At 51.4% G+C, this 15,265-nt stretch overlaps 3 protein-coding genes across 3 annotated transcripts; 2 read left to right on the forward strand and 1 right to left on the reverse strand.

The window, feature by feature from the left end:
* The first annotated feature begins 2,720 nt into the window (after positions 1–2,720).
* HER10_EVM0004960 (Gti1/Pac2 family protein) lies at positions 2,721–7,325 on the forward strand. The gene has a single exon (XM_035474586.1). The coding sequence runs from the start codon at positions 5,403–5,405 to the stop codon at positions 6,759–6,761; it is 1,359 nt and encodes a 452-aa protein (XP_035335987.1). The 5' UTR covers positions 2,721–5,402; the 3' UTR covers positions 6,762–7,325.
* Positions 7,326–7,527: 202 nt separating this feature from the next.
* On the forward strand, positions 7,528–9,095 carry HER10_EVM0007205 (CDP-alcohol phosphatidyltransferase). Its single transcript, XM_035476769.1, has 4 exons — positions 7,528–7,895; positions 7,969–8,282; positions 8,460–8,706; positions 8,842–9,095. The coding sequence occupies exons 1-4, from the start codon at positions 7,657–7,659 to the stop codon at positions 8,945–8,947; spliced, it is 906 nt and encodes a 301-aa protein (XP_035336202.1). The 5' UTR covers positions 7,528–7,656; the 3' UTR covers positions 8,948–9,095.
* A 131-nt stretch (positions 9,096–9,226) lies between these two features.
* HER10_EVM0010658 (vacuolar protein sorting-associated protein 45) lies at positions 9,227–15,029 on the reverse strand (the record flags this gene model as incomplete). Its single annotated transcript, XM_035480111.1, has 4 exons — positions 9,227–10,900; positions 10,973–11,237; positions 13,248–13,825; positions 13,890–15,029. The coding sequence occupies 4 exons, from the start codon at positions 15,027–15,029 to the stop codon at positions 9,227–9,229; spliced, it is 3,657 nt and encodes a 1,218-aa protein (XP_035336501.1).
* Positions 15,030–15,265: the final 236 nt, after the last annotated feature.

Here is a 15,265-nt window from a genome sequence, read left to right on the forward strand (position 1 = left end):
GGTATCAGAGTGTCAGTGTCGAGGGTCCTTTTGTATTGGAAGGGATGGATGCCACCAGCGATGGCATGTCGGACGCCATGCTTTACCTGACGGTTCAAGCCTCTTGGCCCATTGCAATTCACCTTATACAGTCCTCCACGATAAGGCAGGATACCTACGTGAGGCATGGAGTGGAAGTAGTGTAGAGAGGCAGTCTGCCGAAAAAGCACTAGCAGGCACGTGCATGCTTTCATCTCTCCCTTGAGTGGGTTGGCTGGACTCGGGGCCCAGATGTCTTAATTCTCCAGTCAAGGCAACCTACCTACCCTAAGGACAATGTATCCGTAATGAAGAGTGGAAACTTGGAAGGTGACGGGAACTGCAAGGGGGGCAACGGGGGAGAACGAATCCAAGAACAGTTCTTTCCTTCCTATTGTCAAATTGACGATACGTCCTCATGCTTGTACTCCGTACCTTACCTTAGGTACCTTACTCTGTGACTCTGTGCCTTCCTTTCGCTTGGTGGGGCGTGCGCCTCGTCCCGAAGAGGTCTTTTTCATCACCTCTTGCGACTTCCATACCTACCTTACTGCGTATATACAGATCCCCAAAGCAAGAAGATTCGACATGAATGGCAGCCAGTAATTGCCAATGGCATGACAGATGCCGCACCACCTGCGCATCCATCTATTACGTTTCAACCATCTGGTGTGGTTGTCGATGCACGCCTCTTCCCTCTTCCTGATACCTCTGGCCGTGCCCATCTTCCACCCCCATCGCCGCCTTTTCCCTCTTGCATCTTCATCTCTATGCCCCCTCTTCTCACCTTTTCCTTTTCACTCCCACCCGACCGTTTAACGCCTATCCCATCCCATCCTGTCCATCCGACCTTATCCTATCTAGCTCATAGTTGCCTTTCCTGTCTATCCATCCTGTTTCTTGCCCTTCAATCCAACCGTTCATTGCCGTCTTTGTCCTCGTCCTCGTCCATGTCGACCAGTTTGCTCCCCGATTTTGATGAATCAATCCGAGCACAAACTGGGCGCTGATACCTCGCCGACACTGGACGCTCGGTGGTTTACTGCTCCCATCAACTTGCAGGTGCTCAGCACCGCATGGCCTCGCAAGGCCTTCAAGCGGTCTTGGGAGTATCGGAGAGGAAATGCTCCAAACACACGCACCCATTGGCCTCGCACTCCCCCTTCCTTGCCGTCGGGCAGCTCCCCGCTGCCAGGAAGAGGTAGGTATGGCTAAGTATCCAATTCTGCAATTGCACAGCCGTTTCTCTGTACTCTGCCATGACGCCGGACCACCTACCGCAGCTCATACCCAGATCCCTCAACATCAAGTTCATTGCATGTTTTATCTGCCCTCATGTATCTTTGCCGTTGCTCATACCAAGTGTCAGCTACTTTTGTCCGTCTCGGCTCTCGCGCTCCTCGTCACTGTTGCAATCGTACTCAGTATTGGTTTGCCGTAGCTGGTGATGTGTTCGTTGCCGACATCTGGTTTCCATCGAAAGCTACCGTAATTGGCTTCAACCAGTGCTTAGAGCAGGACAATACAGGTCAAGCAGAAATACGAGAAAAAGATTTTGCTCTCATCGACCCGCCAAACATTTGGCATCAAAAGCCAAAAAGTAAATCAGGCAAACTATGGCTACCAACCCGAATCAAGCATCAAGCACCGGCCAGCAGTTGTCGTTCGATCCCGTCGCCTTGCTTTGCCCAAGCTCTTTCTTTATCCCCCTCTTGGTCCTTGTGTGGGAAGCTTACCTTGAGGCATTTGAGCTTAACCTTGTCGGACTCTTTCCCTCACCCAACCTTGACCATGCCTCCCACACCAACACCAATACTACAACGAGGAACGACGACATCAACAACAACAACAACAACAATAGGAGCAGCTGCTTCTGACCGGCATCTGGTCTCTGCCTATTGCCTTGCACACGCCATATGGCAGAATTTGGTCCTCGGCATGATGTGCTCATGGTATTGCCGACTTACAGCAGAACGGGTAGCTCATGCCAAGCATCTACGGATAGCAATATCAGCACCGGCACAGATGCCAAGCCAGAGATGCCTATGGACGAGATAGCATCACAAGGTGCTGTAGAGTGGCAGACAGACGAAGAAGTTGGAAGAGCCACAGCAATATCACGCCCAGAGGTACCGTACGGGTAGAAAGAGCGCAGCAGGTCTTGGCACGCTTGGTCGATTCGACTCAGTCGACTCAAGTCCAGTCCAGTCGAGTCCTGGTGCCATCTATGTCGCCCATCTTGTTCATCCACCATCAGTCACCCCACCCATTGGTCCTGACAAGTGCCCATCTCAAGGCTGTGCTGCATAGACATCCGTAGGTTGGTATCCTAGGAGAAGTAGGGAACAGAAAGGGGGAAGGTAGTGAGTGAGTGAGTGAGTGAGCACTGATGAGCAGCAACAGCAGCAAGAGTACCAGGGGAAAAGTCTATGCTCTCTTGCACACTTTGTGTCTTCCACACCATGGATGGCGCTGGCATTAACTGGTATTGGCATTGGCGCAGGTACGGGTGATGGTACTCACAGCTGTACCTCTCTGTCTTTCTCTCTCTCACTCTCTCTCTTTCTCTCGCTGTCTCTCTACCTAGTCTTGGTCGGATACGATACCTACCCTGCTTTTACCTGGCCCTGCCGACTTGATCCCCGCTGGAACTTGGTAGAGGTATTTCCCTTCTGCTTTTTTTGATCGCCGAGCGTTTCCCCCAGCATTCTGGCACGTCCTTTTTTCTCTCCAGGTCCACCACCATCACCCACCACCCATCCAAGGCATGGTATGTACTTTGTACACTACGCACACACACATACGGATACACACACGCACACTCACACACCAAATATTCTCTCTCTCTCTCTCTCTCTCTCTGTGTGTGTCGTTCTTCTCTTTTTCTGCCCGCCCATCTCTTACTTACTCCTCCTTCCATTGCCCACCGTCTTCTTTCTCATACGGATGGATACCCAAGGCACTCCTCCCGCTGCACTGTTGTTTCTCTCTCACTCTCTTCCCTTTCTCTCACTCTTACTCTCTAACATCGCACTCCCTCCCTCTTTCTCCCCGTCTCTCCCACACGCCCTCCCCCTGCCTCTAATCCATACTCCTCTTGTACCCCATCTCTTTCTATCTCCCACCTCTCACTCATCACACCCCATACCCTTCTTAGCTCGACCCCCCCCCCCGGTATCCTGTGAGCTGGGTTGTGTGTCTTTGCGTCCTCTACGGATACACAGTTACCAGTAGTCCCAATCCTAGTCCAAGTCCCACCACCGCCGCCGCCGCCGTCTTTCCCTCCGCCTTGTCCTGTCTGCCTCCACACCCACCGGCTCTGCTTTGGAGGAAAAAGGGTACTGACTCTTTGGCTCTGTTTCTGGGCTCTGGCTCCCGCACCTGTGTTCTATCTACCCGTACCTCTTGTTGATGCGACTGATCTCTCTCTCTCTCTTTCTCGCAAATGCTTGTCGCTTTCCACCTCGTCCGTCCCGTCGTCACTCGTCACTCTGGCCCTCCTTGACCTTGACCTTGACCTTCTCCCCTCCACCTCCTCCACCTCCACCTCCTCTAAGGATACATCCTGTGCTGCCGCTACCGCCGACGCCGCTCTGCCCTCTGCCCCGTCCGCCTTGTCTTTCTTGGCTCTCGACGTACATGGTAGAGCTTCATCTGCTACCCTTGCTCGGCTTCAAACAGCTTCCTGATCTCCTCGACCGCGGCACCTTGCCTGGCCCTACGTCGGCATCCCGCCTTGAGCCCTGGGTCCGATCTGCCCTGTCTATTGTCTTAACCCAGGCCTGCCTGTACTATCCTGGTTCTCTGAGCTCGAGGCACCTCCATCTTGTTCTCGGCTGCCCTGGGCGCGCGCGCGCTCTCTCTCACCACACTCCTCCCCTGATTGCACTGCAAAGAAAGAGTACATGGACATATTATTTCATCCAGTCTCCCGATCTTCACGCGCAATTACCAGTTTTACCGTCGGGCACCGACATTCATATAAGTCCTCGGCGACATCCAGTCTGCAGACCACTTCATCTACTTCTTGCTGCAGTCCCTAGCATCCGAAGCTCAGGATACCAGGAGTTCGAGGCCCAACCGCTCGGTTCAAGAAATCAAAAACCTCCGAGGCCCTCCCTCCTGTTTACTCCCTTCCCGACATCTAAGATCTCAGGGTCCGTTCCACCCACTGCAGCAAAACCAAAGCAAACCAAAGCACGGCACAGCACAACAGTACATCACACCGCATACATCAACTACCACCCACGCTCATTCCCTTACAACAAGAAGCTCGCCAGCTAGCTGCTCCTCCGCACCCACCTACCTTTAACTCTCATCACTCCTTCTCTTCCCAGTGAGAAGGGCGAGCCTCTTTTCTTCTTTCTCTCTCTCACTCTCTCACTCTCTCACTCTCACCATCATCCTCCTTCGGAACCTGGACATCCACCAGTTCACCGCAAGCCGCCCGACAGGACAGAGAGAAACCTAGACCGCGCAGCTAATACGCCGCCAACATTCAACCGTGCTGCGCTTGACAAACCTTAAAACACTGGACCTCACCATCAACCTCCGGTTCCTGACCCACGCAAGCCACAAGCCATAGACATACACGAACATCTATCCCGTTGCCTGCTGCTTCTGGCCGTACACATTCCGCCCTCAAGCTCCTCCTCCTCTTACTTGGGCCAGTCCAAAACTGCATACTCTCTCCGATCAGAGGCGTTGAGCCCGTCGCGCCATCCCACACCCAAGCTTCACGCGTCAGGTGACGGTAACCTTGAGTCTTCCAACACAGCTCCTGTTCTCAGTGGCTGAACCAGAAGACGGAAAGGTGAGCAAGGAGGCGCTCGGAAGCATACAGTCTCGCGACCTGGATACTACGATAAGCGCAGGGCGAACCACGGTCCCGCGTCTTGCTGCAGATTCAGAGCTCCACACACGTACCGTGTAGTACCTTACCTTACCTTACCCTCCTGCTCATTATATTCCCCTCCCTCTTCTCTCCTTCGCAGAAACGCTTTGGAAACTTAGCTTTAACAAGTCTTAATCTTCTTGTCGCCGTTGAAAGACTTTCTTTCCTCCTCCTTCCATCGGCGTTTCTTTTGTCTACGTCCTCCTCTTTCTATCCTCGCGCGTCTTAGTCTCAGCATTACGCTCAACTGCGCGGCTTCATCACTGTTCTCACGAGCACTCGCTAGTCAAGTCAGCAGGGCTAGCTTCGCTTCCCTCCTCCTTCCCATCATCGTCACCATCATCTGGGAGGACTGAACCTTTCACACTCTATTTGATATTTCCTTTCCAACGCATACACGTACTGCCGGTAAGTGGCGCAACTCTACGATCGCTACCGCAAACGTTCAACGTAACTTACATGATTAGACTCGGCGCAACCGGAAGCCAAAATGGCGAATTCCAACGTCCCATTAAACCCAACCTTCATCGGCCACGTCGCTTCCACCCTCGACGCTCTGGTTCTCTTTGAAGCATGTCTGAGCAGTGCACTACACCATGTCCCCCGCAGACCACACGACCGCGAACGCCAGGATCTCATCAAGAGCGGCAATGTCTTCATCTACGAGGAGCACTCGTCCGGCATCAAGCGCTGGACTGACGGAGTTGCTTGGAGTCCCAGTCGTATCCTCGGCAACTTCCTCATCTACCGCGAACTCGACCGGCCTTTCCCGCCAGGCGAAAAGAAGCGCGCCATGAAACGTAACAAGAAACCCACAGGTGTAACGAAGCCCGAGGTCGCGCGCCAAGGCAGCGTCAACGGAGCTGCGTCTACCATGGGCATGGGAGATGGCTCGCAAGGCGGCAACAAGGACGCGGAGCGAGCATTGATTGGATCCCTAGTCGACTCGTATCCCTTCAAGGAAAACGGTCTGGTGAAGAAGACGATCAGCGTGACCTACCAGGGCGTGCCGCACCACCTGGTGTCCTATTACAACGTCGAAGATGTCACAGAGGGCAAGCTGATGACCCCTTCCAAAGATCACCAGCTCTCTACCATTATTCCTAGAGGGGAGTTGATCATGTCGCAAAATTTCCGCGCCCCAATTGACGAGGTCGAGATGGACGACTCCCGAGGAGGCCACGGACTTTTCGCGCAACACTATCCCGTTAACGGCCACCACCAGAGCCTGTCACGAGCAATGTCGGTGCCTTCGCTACACATGAGCGGAATGCCTGCGGCGCAGTTCGGCCATCCACCGTACATGTCGTACATGAATCCAGTCCCCGGGTCCGTCAGCAACGTTGGCTATGCGCAGCCTCAACACCCAAATTACGCATATGACAGCATGAGCCGTGCAGGCCGGTATCCGTCAAGTGCTGGCTTGGCTCCCGACATGTCTCGAAACATGGCACTCGAGTCACAGCATCATCCTCGACGACACTCAACAGCTTACGAGCCCGTCACGGGCCCCGAAATGGGTCTTGCTAGCAGCTTGCCAGCCGTATCAAGCGACCCGTCAAGGTCCATGGGCGGAGGCAACTACATGACATCCATGTTGTATTCCCAACAACGCCCTCACGACATGTCTCCTCACGAGCCCTTCCCCTCGCCGTCTCCCCGCCACGTGCACAACGAATCCGGGATGGGCGGCGACAGAAGCGCCCCGGGCTTCCCCATCGAAGGGCTCAATCGCGATACGTGGAACACGTTTGACCAGATAGCCGAGGACGACCAAGGTCAATACATGCCGCAAGGGAGTGCAGGCTGGCCGAATAGCAACAACAACAACTCGCTTGGTAGGACCTGAAGAGAAGTAGGATTAGAGTCGTTTGCACGTCTCGACTACCGGACTTGTCCAACATGATGCCGTTGGACATAGAACCAGGACCCAACATTGGTTGGATCGGATCACCAGAGAGGATTGCCCTTGAACGACAGTGTGGAAAATGTTGCGGGGTCATCGATCCTTCAGGTTACAGAGGGAGACTCTGAATTCTGGCGCCAAGGTGCTTGGGTAGCGCGGCGCCGAGGTTGCGGTTTGCGATGAAGTTTTTTGATCCGGAAGAAAACAGGTGCGCAAAGCCGAGCGCAACCTACGATCCAGGAGTATGTGAGGCATACTGAACAGGGAAAAGGGGGTTTCTTGGGACTACCAAAAAGTTTACCTGTACGGCAGTTACAGTCTGCAGACACGCATGTTGTACTCAACGCAACGAATCATCATGCGATGTGATCGTTTGTCTAGGTAGTAGGGTATGCGTGGTCTGTAGTGCTCCATTCGATGAGAGTGAATACTTAGACAGAGTGGCTCTTTGCTACATTACACTTCAACATACCTTACCTTGTTTAAGGACAATTGAAAAATTCAGTCAACTATGCGGCAAAGAAGAATATGCTAGTGGCAGAGGGTTCCTGCTCGTGATATACTTGGGACACGGGCCAATGGTGAATCACGCTTACCAAACGACGAAAACCAAAGGTACCTACATTAAGTACGGAGTAAGGTACCTCCTTTAGTAAGGTACCTACCTAAGTTAAGCTTCCCGTCCATTGAGGAAAGAGCTCTGCGCGCACAGCAAGGGGGGGTAGCTCCCGACGTCTGCCACCCGCACGTGAGCTCGTGATCGTCACTCATCTAATTGATCGCACGAAAACTAAGTGAAGTTCAACTGCGGTCTACGTCGGGGCTCCAGAACATAGACATGCCGTTCGTCAGGCTCAGTGGTCGCAGGGCTTTGTCTCTGGCGCAGTGCGGTCGTGTGCAAAACAGCGTCTGTCCTAGCAGTAGCAATCGCCTTCTCCATGCGTTGCCGTCACCAGCACGACATCGGCCGTCCTTGAAGCTCACTGCCAGTGCCATCCTCAATCACCCACCTCAGCTTCAATCGCGGCCCCGGCTCGTCGCTCCCTACGTATCGCAGAGCGATGGTAAACCGCCCAGGTCTGTCTCCTTCTTTCCCCCGGCCAAGGTCCCTCTTCTCCAATGCCCAGGCTGACGTGTGAGATTGCTACAGCACGGCAAGCAAGATCGTCGCGAAGCTGCCCACGATACCACCGACCCTGCGCGAAGACATCCGTACCCTCCCGAACCTGCTGACGCTCTCGCGCCTCGTGGCCGCGCCGTTTGTGGGCTATTTTATCCTCCACGACCAACATGCCTGGGCCTTGGGCTTGTTCGCGTACGCCGGTGTGACGGATTTGCTGGACGGGTGGATCGCGAGGCGATGGAAGCAGCAGACCGTTGTCGGGACTGTGATTGATCCGATGGCAGACAAGGCGTTGATGACAATCCTCACTGTGTGCCTCGCCGCTCAGGGTTCTCTCCCGGGTAGGTCCTTTTCTTTGCTGGCTTTTGGCCCCCTCCATCTCCGTCTGTCAACGGAGAAGACCCCCAGGGATCGAATAAGGTGATGGGAGGTGGCGCGGAGGGAGCTTCGAATACCTTGCCGACACTCCCGTCAACCTGAGGAAGTAATTTAGACTGACGATTATCTGCGCCTGACAGTGTGGCTCGCAACAATCATCCTAGGCCGCGACGTGGGCCTCGCCATCTCCGCCATCTACTACCGCTGGATCTCCCTCCCACCGCCAAAGACCTTTGCGCGGTACTGGGACTTTTCCTTGCCCTCGGCCGAAGTACACCCCACGACCATCAGCAAGTACAACACGTTCCTCCAGCTCGTCCTCATCGGCCTGACGACGGCCGCGCCGGTGTTCAGCTATGACCTGTCGACGCCCTTGACAGTCATGCAGTACGTTGACTCCTTCCCCCCTTGCCGGTGCTAGGCTTCCTCGTGAAATTGCAGAAGATGAGGCGGGGTTTCCTTTTTTTGGGGGGTTTTTTTTTGTGGTTTGTAGATTCTTCCGTTGTGCTGACTGGAGTCTAGATATGTTGTCGCCACCACCACGATTTGGAGCGGCGCCAGCTACATTTACACCAAGGATGCGGTCAAGATTCTTGCACCGCCGAAGACCCCGCCTCCAAAGGTATAAAGCAACATGACCGCAGCCTCGTGGGGAGTAAAAATGCAGTTCATCCATCAGGTGCGGTCCATCAGTGTACGTAACAAAACATGTGTAAAAGGGGCGTTACGGAAGGTGGGCAAAACTTTGTAAAATTAAATGTACACGCACAAAGGGAGCAAGAAACCTTGGTCCCCAGTCGGCAGCTATGGTATTGGTACAAGCATAAAGGCTACGCCTCTCTGGCCTTCTCCAGCTCTACATCAGTCGGCAAGCCCTTCTTTCTAGGTATTCTGCGTAGTCGTTGCGTTACGGCATGTCCTTCTCCCGGCTCTTCTGCCTCTCCCGCCACGGCTTCTCCATGTTGGCTAGGGCAATGCTCTTCTGCTGGCGTTGCACGTAGCCCAGCAGGCGGAGGCATCCAGACGGCGTGATGCCCTCCAACCGCCTCGCCTGCGCTAGAGTCTCGGGCATGGTGGCTTTGAGAACCGTCTTCTCAGCCATGGCCAGGCCAGGGACCTTGTCGTAGTCGATCGAATCGGGCAGCCTCAGACTTTCATCCCTGGTAAAGACCTTGCGCTCGGCGAGCTGTCGCTTGATGAATGGTGCGTACGTCGCCTCGATGTGAATGCGAGACTTGAGACGCTCCGGAACGGAGTGGGTACCTGGTACCGCGGCAGCGACCTGGTCCCAGGTTACGTCCTTTAGTCGGAGCATATCCATTGCGTTGCGCCGGGTCGTGTCTTCTTTTACGCGGAAACCGCGTTTGGACCATTCAGGTGTGCTCTTGCTCGTCGAGGAGAGGAGTGACATGATGTCATCCATCTGCTGCTTCTCATCGCTGAAGTGCGTCCACCGCTTGTCCGACACGACGCCCCAGTCCCGTCCTTTCTCGGTCAGTCGAAGGTCGGCGTTATCCGCTCTCGACGTCAGTCTGTATTCGCTTCGTGTTGTGAACATTCTATACGGTTCAGTGACGCCCTTGGTAATGAGGTCATCAATCATGATGCCGATGTAGCCGTCTGCTCGGGATATCGGGGCTGCTTCGAGGCCCAACGCGGAGCGACCTGCGTTCATGCCGGCAACAACGCCCTGCCCGGCCGCCTCTTCATAGCCCGTGGTACCGTTGATCTGTCCAGCGAGGAACAGGCCGCTAATTTGCTTCGTTTCGAGCGTCGCCTTGAGACTCCGAGGGTCTATGTAGTCGTACTCGACACCGTATCCCACTTGTGTCATGACGCACTTCTCCAGGCCTGGAATCGAGCGCAGAATCTGTCCCTGAGCCTCTTCCGGTACGGTCATGGACAAGCCGTTGGGATATATGAGGTCGCTGTCGAAACCTTCGGGCTCCAGCCAGACAAGATGCTTGTCTTTGTCAGAGAACCGGGTGATTTTCGCCTCTAGCGAGGGGCAATATCTCGGGCCCCTGATGGTTTCTCGGATGTGTATCGTCTTATCCAGGTTGGCCCTTACAATGTCATGCGTCGCCTCATTCGTATAAGTGACCCAGCAGGACAATTGCTCCTCCACGGCCACTCTATCGTTCAGGAAGCTGAACGGCATCGGCGGGTCGTCTCCGGGCTGCCTCTCCAGCTGCGAAAAGTCAATGCTGTCTTTGGCGATACGCGGCGGCGTTCCTGTCTTGAGCCTTCCTAGGCGAAAACCACTGTCATTCAACGACTTGCTTAAGCCAAAAGATGCATCTTCTCCTATCCGTCCCGCGGGATACGCTTTCATGCCGATATGTATCTCGGCGCTCAGAAACGTGCCCGTCGTAATGATTACTGCGCGTGTAGGGAGAACCTCGCCAGACTCAAGACGCACTCCTGTAATCTTTCTCTGGACGGTACTCGTGGCGTCTGCGCTCTCACTCGTGACGATATCGGATACACTACCTAGCACGATGGACAGGTTTGGGTACGTTTCCAGCTCTTCTCTCATGTGCTTCTGGTATAGTTTTCGATCAATCTGCGCTCGGGGTCCCTGTAAAAATTGACGGGTTAGCGACTACAAAGATTCCTCCGAGAAATTGAACTCTGCATGGAGCTTACATACCCAAACAGCCGGCCCCTTGGTCCGATTCAAGACCCTGAACTGCACGCCAGCCTTGTCGATGACCCTGCCTGCCAACCCGTCAAGAGCATCGATTTCGCGAAGTATGATCCCCTTGCCGATGCCGCCAAAAGATGGATTGCAGGAGCAGGTGCCGAGGTTCTCGATCTTCGGTGTGACCAAAGCTGTTCGCGCGCCGGTTCTGGCAGCCGCTGCGCATGCTTCTGCGCCCGCGTGGCCGCCTCCCACTACAACGACATCGAATGGTCTGGAACGTTCGTAAGCTATGTGCGACTGGCGCGCGAGAGGTGTATGTTCTCGGTATGCTGCAGACTGACCTGGTGCCTTCTGCGACGTCTGCGAAGCCGCGCCTACCGAGCTGTCGCAAGCTTCTGGCAGCAGGACGTGGGCGCAGCTTCAAGGCTGCTGAAAGGGATCGCATCGCCTATGTTAACGGGCTAAGAGACTACATGCGCTCCAGCAGATGAAAATGCGACTGACAAGCTCGTGCCCTGGGAACTAGAAGCGAGTTTGAAGGCTGAAGTTCTCCTAGTTTGTATCCAGAGTTCCTCTGCGCCATTGCTCCCCCATTGATTTTTTTGGCCCCTTGGTGCCACAGTGTAGTGACATGATCGGTGCACGGCGGTTACAAACACCGACTGCAGGGGGGTACTTTAGTTGTAGCTTCTTCAATTGACCAACGGGCTATCGTCGCCAATGAGCATCTTCTAAGGAGTGCTATGAGCCTCTCAACAAACTCATCGCTACCTTATTCCGTATATCACATGAAACTATGAACAATAATATCGCACCAAATAAACATTGCTTACTTTCTCGTCCAATCTTAGAAAGCATAATGGCTGAGCGTTTATTTATTTTATATTTCTACCTTTACTAGCTACTCGGGCGGTTCTCAATATCGGTTAAATAATATTAATATATAATATTAATAAATACTCCTACTATCTTATTAAACTATTTTTTATAATTTTTTTTTATCTTTTTTAATTTTCCCTCTTATAAAGTTTATAACTACGGATTAATAATAATATTAAGTATATAATTATTTCATAAGCTTATTTATACTTAGTTAAGTTCATGGCCTTTTTAAATAATAATAGCTTATAATAATAATATAATAATAATATTAAAAATACCCTCGTTATTATTATTAAGAATAATACTAATTATTAATATTTAGTATACGTTAACTTATACTTATACTATATATTTATTATCTCGTTTTTTATTACTATTATTATATTATTATTATTATTATTATTATTATTATATTATTATTATTATTATATTATTATTATTATTATTATTATTATTATTATTATTATTGAACTATTTATTTTAAGAATATAATATTAAAATACTAACTTATTGACTTATAAAGCTATTTTAAAGCGTATATTTAATAATTTAATCTTATTAATATTATACTTAACGATCTTAATTTATAAAAATTATTTAAAAAGTATAAGTTAGTTATTATTAATTTAAAAATCCGAAACGTAAATACTTTTATAATTATTATTATTATTAATACTAAATTTATATAATATAACCTTAGTTAAATACTTAATTAATTTTAATATATAATTAATACCCTAGTATTATAATAATAAAATAAGAGATTTAGGAAAACTAAAAAGAGAAATTTAGAGTTATTAGAAAGGTTAGAAAATAAAAGGTGGTTTTCAGCGATTTAGAAGGCGATTAATATATTACAGCGGGATTATTAGTATCTTAGATTACGGCCGGCTATTATTAGTTGTGAAGTTTGTTAAGTAATATACGTAATAAAAACTCGATATTGACCCTCGTAGACCAGCTTGCCCGTAGGGCGAAGATGGCCCCCAATGAGGCGGGCCGACCCCAAAGGGGGCTGAGCGTTTATATCTGCTGGGGAATAGCATATTTGATGGTCGCAGCCAAGACTCCCAGTGATAAGTCATGTCCCTAATCCTCCTCCGTCTTCGTCTTTCCTTGCGCCATACGAGTACGTCACAGAGGGGCTTGTGGTCCTTTCTCCCGCACTCTGCCAAATTGCAAATAGAGTACAGACATTCATTCCACGCACAATTAGCCTAGTTGAAGAGCATCTTGGCGCACAACAAATTGATGCCCGGTGACCTTGTGTGTTGCTTGCGAAAGGGCCTATGAGTACATGCAGACATGAGAATTGCCGATGGTCACTGAGATCTCGAATGTCCCAAATCGACTGCTCTCCGTCTATCGCCTTGTGCCAGGTTTCTGCGTCTCGGGCCACGAAGATACAGCATCATCTACCTCTTCCAAGAAGGTAGCCGAGTTGTGGACTGTAGTGCCTCCTAGTACCAAGCGCACACCTGGCGAAGATGCGTTGATTGTCGCCACCATCTTGGCCTCCTCGTACGTTGCCCCACCGACTATGAAGACAATAACGTCTTGCGGCTTGTCTCGAGTAGTTCCTCCGCCCTCAACAAAGGGATACTGCTGTTCTTTAAGTCGTCCCCGAATCAGATTCTGAAGCGTACTTTCAAGTAAGGGGCTATGCTGTGTGTAAACGTTCTCGACGCCCTTTAGCCCCTTAAACCTGGCACCAGCTCCTCCAAATATGCCACCCCCCTCGAAAATGTCTGCAATGCCTGCTTGAGCCTGTGATTGCTGCAATGAAGATTGATACTTCACAAGCTTGGAGATGAGGTCTGCTCGCCGGACTGAGACCCCGCCAGCGGCCACCAAGAGGTCCACGAGCATGGGAAGTGCGTTGGACGGATTGCGCTCATATCGTAGAGCATAAAGGGCGACTAGGCCAACCTTGCTGTCGCTTGTCACCTTTGGAGACTGGATAAGCTTTTGAATATTCTGTTGGAAGAGTCAGCTTCTGGTATCTGCGCTGGGAAGCCGTACTATGATTGTCGGATAATACCTTGAGATCAGCCGCATGGTTGTCGTTGCAAGCGAGACTTTGTTCCAGCTCACTGACTTCGAGTAGGTTCTCGGCTCCAACACGTCTACTCAACTCTGAAACCAAGGTGACGTGCTTGCTAACATTTCCAGATAGCTTGCGGAACTCAGGGTATTCCTCAATGAAGCGCTTCATGTCCGATATTGACTCAATATTTGAGCTGTTTTGTGTCTTTGACTGGTATTGCTCCACGTAGTCTTTGATGTTGCCGCCCAAGTCACCAAAGTTGAGATACATGTTCTTCTTGAAGAAAGGATCCTGATCTTGCGACAAGACAATCTCCTTTAGCTCCGGGCGAATATCAGGTACATCGCTTAGGTCAACTCGGCCGTTGGTAATACCAAGAAGATGATGCACCATGGCTTGATATGTCCATTGCGTGAGAAGTGGTGTTGCTGGATCCTCGCGCCGGTCGAGCACGAGCAGGAGAGGAGGCGTGTCCACCTTCCGGAAGTCGAAAAGCTGCTCCTCTTGTGTAATACGATATCGCACTTCTGTAGCCAATTTCTTAGTTAGGGGGCTGGTCTTGGAGTATCTGATCAGCGGTTTCTTCTTGAGTGCAAGAAGCACAGCAACAAGTCCGTCAGCACTTCGTTGCAGGGCGTCTGGGTTCCACGTGTCTGGGTTGCTGCCCCACAGACGCTGATGGGGAAGGCTGAGTCCAAGTGAGAACAGATCGGGGTTGATGACGATGAAGTCGGCAAACTGCTCCTGAACCAGCTTCACAACCTCATGGTCGTCAGCCTCGGCAAGTCTTTCTAGTGACGACTTCTTGACGACGTTGGTGAAATACAGATGATACTCTCCGTACTTCGGCTCTCGTAGTTCATCAATAAGGAGTTGAATGGAGTCTGGCGATGGTCGTACAAGACATAAACATCGTAAGTGACGCATCTTCTCTCTGTTGGCGTTATCAATACGATCAATGAGATAGACCTCGTGATTCAGCAGTGCTGACTGAGTGATGGCAGTGGACACAATAGGAACTGTCTCGCGGTCCAGCAGCAGAACCTTCATCTTTGCCGACTGTGTCGACGATGAAGAATCAGCGGACTGAATCATACGAGAGACATAGCCAGCCACTGCTTGTGCCACGTCCATGTTGGCCAGCGGCGCAGAGCGCAAAGGTCGAATGCGTGTTGAAGTGTGTTCGATGGAGGAAAGGATGGGAGACGTCCTTCGGCTGGTGGTGGCGATGATTTGAGAACAGTAACCGATGCTCAATGAAATCCGTGAATTCTCTTAGCGTGGTATTCGGCGGTGTTGTGTCTTCGATGAAAAAAGACGAATCGCTGGATGAGCGGAAACGACGTCGTTCGCAGATGGCGGAGTTGACT

This window comes from Colletotrichum scovillei, assembly GCF_011075155.1.
Source record: "Colletotrichum scovillei strain TJNH1 chromosome Unknown Contig00003, whole genome shotgun sequence".
In the NCBI taxonomy this organism is placed as follows: domain Eukaryota; kingdom Fungi; phylum Ascomycota; class Sordariomycetes; order Glomerellales; family Glomerellaceae; genus Colletotrichum; species Colletotrichum scovillei.